Below are 12,522 nucleotides of genomic sequence, written 5' to 3'. Positions count from 1 at the left end.
TCCGTCTCTCAAAAATGAATAAACATTTTTTAAAAATTTTAAAAACCAGCCCTTTCAAAGGGGTGCCTGGGTGCTCATTCGGTTGAGCGGCCGACCGGCTCAGGTCATGATCTCACGGTTTGTGAGTTCGATTCCCTCATCATGCTCACTGCTGTCATCACAGAGCCTGCTTCGGATCCTCTGTCTGTCTGTCTCTGTCTCTCTCTCTCTGTCCCTCCCCTGCTCGCTCTGTCTCTCTCTCTCTCAAAATACATGAATTTTAAAAGCTTAAAAAATATATTTTAAATGTCACAAGGCGAGGGAACCAATTAGCGCAGGCCCTTGTCCTGACTTAGCGGGTCCCCCCAAATTGTTAATTTTTATTGCTGGTATCTTACGATCACCATTAGTAAGAATTGCTTAAATACATTCTTTCTTTTAATCCTCGCAATGACCCTGGGGGACAGAGCTATTTTGCAGGTGCAGAGGGGAGGTCCGAGAGATGAACAGCTATGCCTTGGGTGGCCAAGGTGGAATTTAAACGTTTCCAGCACTTCCCGGCTCAAAAACTCACTCTTCTCTTGCTAAGAAACAAAACAAAAAACAAAAAAAAAACAAAAAACAAAAAACAAAAAACAAAAAAACTGCTAAAGCGCCCCCTGCTTGGGCTCATCTGTGTGCCTGCAAAGAGGCCGCTGTTACCTGTTGATGAGTGAGACCACAGCCGCAAAGAGCTCTTGGTACAGGCCCGAGGCCATCCCCTCCACACACTCCACGCCCGTCATCTTGAGCCCTGGAGTGGAAAAGAGGGAAAGGCAGACATCCGTGGTCAGGACCTTGCCTGGGGCCAAGGACCACACTCCACAGGCATCACTGCTGGCCTTCGAGAACCCCTACTCCACTCACATACCTCCCTCCACTGCCGAAATTGTGTACCCACACTCTCAGGACTAAGTCCAAGTGTCTTATCGGGACTTACGGGGTTCTGAGTAACCTGCCCTACGTCTTCTCCAATGAGCGCTCCTTCTCATCGCTTGGGATCAACCCAGTGTCGCCTCCCAGGGCAGCCTGCCTTGACCACCCCTGTGTTAAGCCAATTCTCAGGCAACCTACCCCCTCAAAAGAACTGTCAGTATACAAGACAGTATTGGTAGCCACAGGTTCTTAGGCTGCACAGTGGACATATCTGTCTGCTGGTCATCGTGTCCATCCATTTATTTGTCTGGGCTCTAGGCTTTTCTCATCTTGCACGAATGAAACTGTATACCCTTCACTCATTCTCTCCCATTTCCCCTCCCCCAGCCCCGGGTAACCCCCACCCTACTCTCTGCTTCTATGAGTGTGACTGTGTTAGATTCCACATATAATTGGGAACGTGAAGTGTATCATTCAGTTGTAAAAAAAGGAAATCCAGTCACTCACTACAACACGGATGAACCCAGAGGACATTATGCTACGTGAAATAGGCCAGACACAGAAGGACAAAGTACCCTGCTCTTAGAGCACTGAGCTCAGTATATCTTTACTGTGTAGTTATTTTATTAACAACCTCCCCCCACGCCCGTGCCCGGCAGCAGGCCGGGAATGACCCGAGGATGGGGACCATCTCTGGGTGTCTTGGCTCCCAGATCCACAGTGCCTGACACATAGTAGGCACTCAGTAAATTTTTGTTGTTCCCTCTTTCTGGAGGGAACGTTGGCAATCCTGTGGCAGAGGCCATAAAATGTTCGTACACTTGGACTTAATAATTTCACTCCTGGGCTTTTAATCCTAATGAAATATTCAGAGAAACAAAGATCTCTGGGTACATATGTTCTCCTGATTGTTGATTACATTGGACAAAAATCGCTTTTTTGAAGCAGCTTGGATATCCAACAATAGCAAATGGGGTTAGATAATTTGTAGTCTGTGCAAAGGAGTGCTTGAAGTCAGGCAGAGATGAATTTGGAGAGAGATGGAAAAGTGCCTACTTGTGATGTTAGGAGGAATGAAAAGGCTTAGCAAACTATTAATACAGTCACAGTCTCAATTTTGTTTAAACACACACACACACACACACACACACACACACATCCCATTAAAATAGCTAGCCCTGATTAGGGTGCCTTGAACGAAGCAGAGTGAGACTTTGCGACGGGAGGGTCAGATTGTAAATCCTGACCCTCAGGCTTCGGGTCCATCCGCAGAATCGGAAACACGATTTTCAAATCTGCGCTGTGCCTGGAGATACAATTCTGTTTGTACATTCCAGGCAGCCCCAGTGCAGCCCCAAGGCACTTCCCACCCCTCCTGCAGCTCCACTCCCAACCTGGGCTGTTGCTAGGCAACCCACAGCCTCTCCACATCTCTCCAAAGCCTGCTGGTCCCCTGTCTGCTTCACATCTACCCTTGATACCTTGACCTGAGATGTAATTAGCGCTGATGTCGGAATGTGTATGCACATATGCTCATGTGTCTGTGCGCATTGGTGTGCTTCCTGCGTGCCTGTGCGTGTGTGTGGTGAATGTCTGTGCACCTGTGCATGTGCATGTGTAGTGTGAGTCTGTGGGCCTGTGGTGTGTGTGTGCACGTGCATGTGTGTGACTGTGGGGCGCGTGTGTGTGTTTCAGAGAGGAGGAGTGACCACAAGCAGACTACAGCTCACACCTGGACCCAGAAGCAGACAAAAGGCTAGTGGCATCCAGGTGACATCAGTCATCAAGCGGAAGTCCTTAGAGGTGCGGCAGCTCCGAGGATCTGAGGGGCCTCGAAGAGATGGGTCCCCATACCACAATTCGAAACAGTGCTACCCACTGATGCCGGACTCTGCAGTCTCTGAGACAACCACTCTTAGTTCTCAGAGACTCCTGGGGTTCCAGGAGGTCCCTCTGTCCTCACTTTCTGCAGCCAAAGCATCTGGCTGGTGGAGGCTGCAGATCTGGGACCCAGCCGATCACACTCCAGCAGGTGCCATACAAAGCCCTTCTGCTTCCCCCCACGCCCCACATCAGTCCGAGTCACCTCTGCTCCTCCAACCACTCAGGCCAAAATCCTAGAAGCCACCCCAATCCCTTGCTTCTCCACTAGGGCCCATGTTATAATCTCTATTTGTATAAGAGTAGACCTTGAACATATCTACCGCTGCCTCCCTTGTGCAACCACCATCATCTCACTAAGTGACTGTGTAAGTTCCTGTGTGTCCTCCCTTCTCCCACCCATTCCCCTGTCTTCCCCCCCGCCCCCCGCCGCCACCGGCTGAGCCATTTGAAGGACAAGTCACATCATGGCATTCCCTGCCTGTGCCCCTGCAAGGCTTCTCATGGGCCTGAGCGTAAAAACAAAAAACAAAAAACAGAGTCTTATATGAGCTGACCACCTCCCACCCCAGCTCTTCAGCCTCATCTACTATTCTCCCAGTCCTTTTTGCCATCCCGGCCTAATTTTGGTTCCTCACACTGGAAGGCCAGGCTTCGCCCGACAGGTAGGGGCTCAACAAACGTAACAGCCAATGGAAAAGTGTTGGTCCCTTGGCAGAGCTCACAGCATCCCCCCTCCATAGCCCAGGGCGTTCTGCTGGGTTGCAGCAGAGACTTCAAGGACCCTGGACAGCGCTGCTTGGCCAGAAGCACCTTGCAGGCGGGACCCATGTCCACTTCCGCCCACAAGGGCTTCCCTTGCACCTGGAAGACCTGCATATAGTGTGTTCTGATGAGCAGGTGAACGTGTGTTGTAGTGTCCCCAGAGGCTGGCCCACCCAGAGAGGCAGCAGTGCGGCACCTGAGCTGGTCTCCTCCCCCTCAGGTCTCTGTCGGCCCGGCCCAGATGTCACTTGCTCGATGATCTGTCGCAAGTGGTGCTTGAAGGTGGCCGTGTTCAGCTCCTCATACTCGCAGCCCAGGGCCTCCGCTGCGTGGTTTGCCCACTCGAACCGCATGAACTGCTTCCGGCCGACTGCAAGAGGGACAAAGCAGAAGGACGGTGGTGAACCCCTGGGCATGGAGTGTGTGGGCTCCCAAGAGGACCTCGGGGATCTCGTCACCTCCCACCCTCTGGGCCACCCGCCCTCAGCGGGGAACCCCAACAACCGCCCCAGGCAGGGGTCAGGTTTCCCAAGACATATGCTTTTCCTGCTTCCTTGCATTTGCATTGTTCACTTTTTCAAAGCAATTACAATTATCATGTGGACATTCTAAATGTGGAATTGGGGAATTGATAGTAAAAACAAGTATGAGTTGTCCACCCATGTATCCACTTACCTATCCATCCACCCACCCACTGCCTCCTGCCACCCACCTACCCATCCATTCAACTACCCACCCAGCCACACATCCGACCACCTGACTACCCATCCATTTATTCAAAACACATGTATTGAGCTCCTACTACGTGACAGGCACTGTGTCTGCCACAGAGAAATCAATGATGGGCAAGACAGACAAGGTGCCTGTCCTCATGGAGCCTACAATCTATTGAGGGAATTAGACAATAAACAGGAAAACAAATAGATGAACAAGATAACTTCAGGTGATAGAATTATAAAGTGACTCCCCTTTAAGGAGAAAATAAAGCCAAGAGATGAGATCAAGAGAAACTAAGAGCATCCCTGTGGATCCATAGTGGTCAGAGAGGGCTCTGTCTGAGGATGTGAGGTCTGAGCTGGGTTATAAAAGGTGAGAAGGAGGTGGCTTCCTAAAGAAGTAGGAAAGAGCTTTAGAGAGGGGAGGAGGCGACTGTGCAAAAGTCCTGAGGCAGAAATAAACATAGTCTATTCGAGAAATGCCAAGAAGCAGGTGGCTGGAAGGCAAGGCAGGGGAGGGGGATGAGGAGGAGCCGAATGAGGTTGAAGGAGCAATGGGGAACCACACTATGACCTATTATAAGGCCATTTAGGATCAACAACAAAGACTGTCCAACACAAACAATGCTTACAGCCAAACATTAAGTAAAAAGCAAATTAGAGAACTGTACCAGAGTATGATGTCAACTGTGCAAATCATTCTAAAGTGTTGTAAAAAAACAACAATAGTAAAAAGCAGGGCGCCTGGGTGGCTCAGTCAGTGAGCGTCCGACTTTGCTCAGGTCACGATCTCGCAGTTCGCGAGTTCGAGCCCGGTGTCGGACTCTGTGGTGACAACGCGGAGTCTGCTTCTGATTCTGTGTCTCCCTCTCTCTCCCTCTCTGCCCCTCCCCTGCTTGTGTCCTGTCTCTCTCTCAAAAAATAAATACGAACATTTTAAAAAATTTTAAAATAGTAAAAAGGAAATATGTCCAAATATGAACAGTCATAGCTGGGTAAGGGGATTTTGTATTTTCTAAATTTTCTATGGCGCTTGTGTACTAATTTTATAATCCGAATAAAAAATTAATGGCTGATAAAAACCAATACGAGTGCCATCCTTAAATAATTTCTTCCATTACTTATCTTCCCATAAATGTTTCCTTCTTTGAAATAAAAAACACAGCTGCCCTAGGTTTCTCAATCCATCAGAAAGAGATCACAGGGCCCAGTTCTTCAAGAAGACGTCTTGAAGAATCAGTCTGGTGGAAATTCGGAAAAAGATTTTATGTGATACTTGGGTGCCACCCAAGGGAAGGAGCCCTGCCCCCAGGTCCCCGAGGGGCCACAATAGCCACTACTCATTGGCATCCTCCTCCACACCAGTTACTCAGCACTGATCATCACAAGAGAATATTCCCACTTTACAGATGAAAAGGCTGATTCAGAGAAGCCACCAGAAATCAGATGGACACTAAATACAAGAAGTACCATTTCACCAAAATCAGTCCCTCAGATACCCACTTTTAAGAAATTTGCCGTATCCTTGGGACCCTAGGTGAGACTTTCCTTAACACGGACTCATTTATCTTTTTCACTTAACTAAATATGTTGTGAGGAGAAATATTACAGCCTTATCTTAAATGAAAACCCACTTGTTGGAGGAGGCCATCGAGAGGACGTGACTGCCCATTGACCCTGGAGCTGGCCCTGGGCTCCTCACCCCCCTCCCCTCTCTGTGAAATGTACATTCTGCCCACGTTCCCATAGCGGGTGGGGGAGCTGTCTTCAAGGACTTAGCCTTGAGTGAGTAAGGTGTTGTTTACACCATCTGGATTGAATATGCTGTACACACTTTTAAGATTCGGGTGGGTGGGTGCAGGGATGTACAGGGCTGGCCAGCAGAGACAAGGCTCCTATGTAAATTCCCTTGCTTATTACACCTGCCGGCTACCAATCTGGAGTGATCTGTTTCTGTCTTTGGAGTCCCTGTGCCCTGGGTGAGCTGGGGCCAGTTTGCAAACCAACACCATTATCACTTGTCACAAACAGAAAGCAGAAATAAATACAATATGAGCACAAAAGTATCAATAGATGCTAATTAGACACAGTTACCTGGGAGCCGGAAGTCTGCTCTGTGTCAAAATGGAAGATTAGTGACGGTTAGAGATTTTAAAGGCTGTTAGCCCCTAGTGAGTCTTCTTTCCCCCTGTGTTGGGGGTTGAAAGGCAGTTAAATAGGAGATAATGTTCTAGGTAGGCGATGTCCTGTCTCTCTCCTGCCCTGTCAACCCTCCTCTGCCACTCTCCAAATTATTCCCCTACACTCTGCCTGCAGTGACCTTCGGTACCTTGCTGAATCGGGAGGGCAATCAACCATGGCTCTTTCTGAAAAGAGGAGCAGTGAACAGGCTCGATCTGACTCTAAATCCTGCCTGACAAGGGGGATATTTCCCAGGGCCCAGTGCAGCATCCTGCTGGTGGCAGCATCCAGGGGGTGGGGGTGGGGGGGGGGGGACACACAGGGAGCTTCTCCAGGAAAATGCGTGTTTTGCTTCCAGTTCCCTAAAGACTGGTTGGTGCACAAGATCCAACCCCATGGGTTCCCCTATATTTGTTCAGACATGGGTGGAAGACAGAGAACTGGGGGGCACCCGAGGCAGAGACAGGAACATGGACACTGGACCAGACAGGATCTGGGTCCTTATCCCCGCTTCTGCCATTCTCAGCTGCCAGTCTTTGGGTGAGGTGCACAGCCTTTTTGAGCCTCAGTTTCCTCATCTGTAAAATGGAGTCATAAAACCCCAAGCACTTCGTCACAGGGCTGCAAGGACTGGGTGAGATGGTTACACTTACGCGGGAGATACCCAACAGAGCGTCTGGCCCTGAGAAGGTGTTCAATAAATGTCTATTCCCTTCTCCACCTGTGAAATCAAAGAGGGCACCACTCACCCGACCGGGATTGTTCCGTCCTGGCGGCTGCAGGGACTCCTCCTGCAGATCTGTCTGTCTCTGGCTTCAGGAGAGGATTTGGGGGATGGATAATGAATCGGCGCCCTTCAGATTTGGGCCACGCCCCAGAGATTCTGAGCCAACTGAGGTCATTTCTCTTCCACGGAAACGCAGACACACATGGGCTCAGCACCTCCTACCAACCGACCCCAAAGCCAAGGACAAAGCTGTCCTCGGAAAGCCACCGGGGCTGGAGATTCCCATCCAAGTGATGTTCATTTATGCGATATTTCCTTCTCCTGAAAAGCCATCACTTACTGAACAAGGACAGCCATCAAGCGTCGGCACGTGCCGGGCACTGTGCGATGTGTTTCCTCACCCTCTTCTTTACGCTCATAAAAAGCCTCTGAGGTAATTCAAAGATGTGGAACAGACCCGGCAAGGTCTAGTTTCTGGTCCAGGGAGTGAGAGGCAGAGCAGGATTCCCGCCCTTGTGTGCGGATCTCAGACCGCGCGGAAGCCACCTGCTGGTGTGCTCGGGCAGAGTCTGTATGGTTGCTGCTCTATCCCGACCAGAGCTGGCACCAGGAAGTGCTCAACAAACATTTGTAAAGTGGGTAATTACATGGTGGAAGGAATGGAGAGTGGAATGCACGCTTCTCGATGACGGCCAGCCCCACCTGCTTTCCCTCGCCGCTTCTCCAAGACCGGGGAGGGAGAATCTCTGTGTTCTCCTCTCCCCACGGAACCCGCCATCTGAACCTTAGAGACTGCCTTTTCTAACAGGAAAGATCAAATGAAAGACAACACAGAAGTGAGATGGACAGACAGGATAGAGCCAGCTCCTCAGAGGGGACTCTTTGTGGGGCGGGTTTGTGGATTTCTCCCTGCCTCTAGCCCCCTCCAAAGGGGGTCATGCAACTCAACCCAGGTGCTTTCTCCTCACCCACCAGGAGGCAAGGAGACTGTGCCCAGAATAACGCCAAAGCCACACACAGAGATCATCTCAGGCCTGTGCACTTGGCTGTCAGCCCTTCTGCCGGTCCCTGGCGGGACACAGGGCCCCGTGGCAGGTAGGACCGCAGTCTGGCTTCTGCACACACCATGCAGGGACCTGCTCCCTCTTCTGCAAGCATCGCACAGGACACGTGATGCTGAGCTCTAAGCAGGAAATGCTCCCTGGTGGCCCACCTGTCACTCCTCCTCTGTCTCGCTCACCCAAGAAAAAGAAACCAAAAGGCCAATGTTTGACAATATCACAAAGGCCACCTGAATATCCTAACTTCAGCCAGCAGCACGTGCCATGCACCTTCCCACGCCAGGCGCTGGACTCAGCACCAAACACCGCTGCTGCCTCATTGAATCCTCCCCGCGGCCCCAGGGGCCAACAGTAACATCACCGCTTGGCTTAGGAAAACACCAGACCGCAGGGTGACTTTCCAAGGCCACGCGGCTGGGAAGGGGCAGAGGTAGGATTTGAATTCAGGCCTCCTGACTCCAGCACTCAATATCCTAACCATGGCGCTGGTGCAGAGGGGCCTCGCCTCACAGTGAGTCTCAGTCTAAAGTCAAGTGCCCTTAAGATTGCCCTGGAGAATCTCAAATGGCCCGTAAATAGCTTCTCTTCTTTACAAGTCCAACACAGAAGGCTTTGCCTCCAACAGAACACACACACGCTCACACACACACACACACACACACACATAAAATGGATGGCTTGCCTCTAGCGGCCAGGACTTTTGAAAAGACGTGCACCTGTAACCCCTAGCTTTGTGTTTGCCTTGCATGTATGGCGGGATTTGCATAAATACAACGCACGTGTCATAGGAACCACCCACCCGTGGATCTGTTCTAAAGATTATTTGCAAGGACCAATTCTTCTCTTAGTCTTAGTGACAAAGGGTCCGTGCGCCTCGCCATGGCCTGAAGGATGAACACTGAGTGTGTCTACACTGAGGGAGAGGACAGTTGTGTGACCTTGGCCGAGCTCCCAACTGCCTTGCAGGGCCTGCAGGCTGAGTGTTGTTTAAGCCTGATTTTACAGTACAAGCTACTGAGACACAGGAGGGGATATTGCCCTGCCCTAAGTCACCCAGCATGTAAGTGGCCAAGCTAGAACTTGAGTCCAGGTCCCTGACCCCTGATTAGCGGCGGTTCTGGTACCTCCCTGCATCCCGTTTTAGGTTGAGTTTGAACATACACGTGGGCTGTATGTAGGTCAAGTCAAAAGGAAACAGGGACAGACTTCTCCTGGCAACATGGGGGTTGGGGGGACCAGCAAGGGCGCCGTCAGAGCTCCACCCCCACCCCCCGGGGGGGCTTGCTGTGATCCCTCCTGCTGCGGGCGGTCTCTCCCAGTGGCACTTGCTCATGCCAGGGGAGCTGGAAGTGCCATGGAATTGAAATCCTCAGCCCTCAACCAATGACGGAAAGTGATGCCCTCTGAGTGGGTTAACTCCGTGTGTGTGCTCTATGCTGCCCCCCAGAGGTCTCTAGCGGGATTGAGCCCCAGTTGCGCACAGCGGTAGCTGGCTTGCTAACACACCCTTCAAGGCTGCCTTCCTTCCCCACAGTACATCCTGGGATCACCTCCCACGTGAACCATCTTGCCCTTGAATGCCTGAATCAGCAGCTGTACCCACGTCAGGTGCTAAGACTCCAAGAGGGCCTTCGAGGCTGGTCACGCTTAGAGCAAGGTTTGGTTTGCATTTCCCTTCAATTATTGAGGCCAAGAATTGGGTCTGAAAGAGACCCAAGGTTTGGTAGGCTGCTATTTCTTTGTGTCTTTGTTCCTCTGAAGCCATTTGCAACATCTGGGGTGAGGTCCGGCTCCAGCCAGTGTGCCACCAAGGGCAGGGCTGAGTCAGAAAGTCCCCGTGTGGCAGAGAGGTATGGAACAGGGCAGAGCGGCCAGACAGCTGGGGGCTCAGTTCCCCCAAAGGCGTTCCTCATAGCTGTCATTCCATGTCGTTCATCAGTGTCACTGGGAAGAAATGAATCCTGTATCATATCAAGCTGGTCATTGCTTGGTGAAACAAGTTTCTTAAACTGCGGGACTTCTCAGAGCCTTTAAAGTATATCTTATGAATGTCCAAGAAGAGGACATTCTGTTCAGACATATTAGGCCTGAGAATACTTTTAGGAGCACCTTGCAGGTCTGATGTTCCATGAGACGCTAGTTTAGGAAACACTGATTTACCAGAAAGACCCTTCAATTAACCAGGTGACCCTGGACAAATTGCCTTACCTGAATCACCTACCAAGGTCACTATGCTGGTAAGAGGCAGGTTGGGATTTGAATAGAAAGGACGAAAATGAGAGCCAGAAAAAAAGGAAGGAGCAAGGAAATGTAAACGGACTACAGTTTCTGAGAGGCTCAAATCCACCTGCAAAAGCAGGTTTTTCCCTTTATGTTTGATCCAAAAAAAGAGAGAGAGAGAGAGATGAAATAATAACACAACAGCTTTCCCCTGTGCACCAGGAGTTCAATTGCTATCAATTACTGAGTCCTCCTGCATTTATTAATAACCAAGTTACTTCTCCTTCCAACAACTTCCAACAATAGCCGTGCTGTCTCTGAATTACCAAGCATTATGTGACTTATTTATAACGCTAGTGCATCTGGGTCACATCTCCTCACACAGCGGTTCACAATCCGGAGCCCTGCGAGGAAGGATGTGACCTGCAGGGAAGAGATAAGCCTGAAAGTCTAGAGATGCTAGAAGACGAGGCAGTGCCTGGGTTTGAATCCCACCTCTCCTGCCTAAAGCCCCGTGGTGTGGGGGAGGTCCTGTCACCTCCTAGAGCCTCCATTTCCTCTTCTGTAAAATGGGAACCTACCCCCATGAAGCGCTTGGGGAGCCTCAGTGAGGTTATCTGTGCAGATCGTTTAGTACAGGGTCTGTTCTGTGAACGTCAGCTCCTACGATTATGATCGTGCTCTGAGATTTCTGCCCTTCCAGGGGACGGATGGGTCAGAAAGAGAAACCCCGGGAACCAACTCAATTCAGGCAGCTGTGGCTTTCTGCGCAGGGGTGACCAGCAAGGTTCTAGTGTTGGGACCATGGAAAAGGCAACCCTCTTACGGGCTAGAACTTCAAAGCCCTGCCTGCTTCTTATCGCTGCTACTGTATGTCCCTACTGTCCCACCTGTCCGGCTTCAGACAAAGTTGCCGTCTGCCCCAACACCTTTCCGCGTATGCACAGTCAGTGCTCCCTGTAAGGCCTGGTCAATAAGCCATCTATAACCCAACTGGATTGCAGCTCACATTGCCTAGAAGGCAATGTACAGACCACTCCCAGCGCTCTGGGGAGTATGAGCAGGTGTTTGGGGGAAAAAAAGAAGTCTCACTAGACAAATCAGTTGGGGCAGCATCAGAGTAAACCAAGGAAGATGGCCGCTTTCATGCAGGACTTCTCAGAGCCTCGAGTATACCAACGGGCATCAGGAATTTACAAGAGAAGGGGAGCCGGAGGAGGAGTCTCCCGAGCTAACTTGATCACGAGGCTGGAGGGAAAAGGCAGACATGGCATCTTTGGGGCGGTGGCAACTAGGGAAAGAAGCGGAGGCTGGACATCCAAAGGCAGACTCGGCCTGGCGGCGAGATCTCCAGCAGGAGATGTCCCCTCTCTGAGCATCAGTTTCCAAATCCGTGAGACGGGTGGCTCTTCTCCCAGAGGGTTGTTTGAAGGAAGGATGAAGTGAGATATTGGATGTGAAGCCCGCAGAGCTGGTGATCTTTGCTGAGGAGCCGGTGGAAGGGGAGACTTGTCACATTACTCTGCTCCCTCCAGGGCACTCCAGGAGCAAGGGCTCGGCGCGGCAGGGCCAGCAGCAGGTGTGAGACTTGCCTGAGGCCGCACAGCTAGTGAGGCAGAAGCCAGGACTGGAGCAGCCCTGGCTGGCTCCCGTCCGTGCTTTTCCTACCTTCCGGCGTCCCTCAGCCTATCACGCTGTTCCCTTTGGAGCTGCTTCCTGGGTCCTGAGGAAAGCCCAGCCAGCAGGCGGTGTCTCCTGAATGCTCACCACGTGCCTGACCCTGTGCTAAATCCACACCTGCTCTCCCCATGTGAAAAGGTCTCATTACTGTTGCCATTACTGTTGCCATTACTGTAGCCATGTGAAAAGGTCTCATTACTGCTTGCATTTAATGATGGCGCCCCGGACCCTACGACATAACGTGGCATAAAGAATAGGACGGAAGGCTTTAGGGGCGCCTGGGGGGGCTCAGTGGGTTGAGGGTCCGACTCCTGGGCTCAGCTCAGGTCATCATCTCACAGTTCGTGGGATCGAGCCCCGAGTCTGGCTCTGTGCCGAGAGTGCAGAGCCTGCTTGG

At 51.2% G+C, this 12,522-nt stretch overlaps 1 protein-coding gene across 1 annotated transcript in view; it reads right to left on the bottom strand.

Moving 5' to 3' along the window:
• The window catches only part of MYO18B (myosin XVIIIB), a 240,850-nt gene that overhangs the window by 186,178 nt on the left and 42,150 nt on the right, over positions 1-12,522 (bottom strand). Inside the window, 2 exon segments of the mRNA XM_049619573.1 lie at positions 682-772; positions 3,737-3,910. Coding sequence (XP_049475530.1) covers positions 682-772; positions 3,737-3,910 — 265 coding nt within the window.

The sequence above is a fragment of the Panthera uncia genome, assembly GCF_023721935.1.
Source record: "Panthera uncia isolate 11264 chromosome D3 unlocalized genomic scaffold, Puncia_PCG_1.0 HiC_scaffold_8, whole genome shotgun sequence".
In the NCBI taxonomy this organism is placed as follows: Eukaryota; Metazoa; Chordata; class Mammalia; order Carnivora; family Felidae; genus Panthera; species Panthera uncia.
Note: the sequence above shows the minus strand (reverse complement) of the source record. Positions and strands in the feature narration are given on the sequence as shown.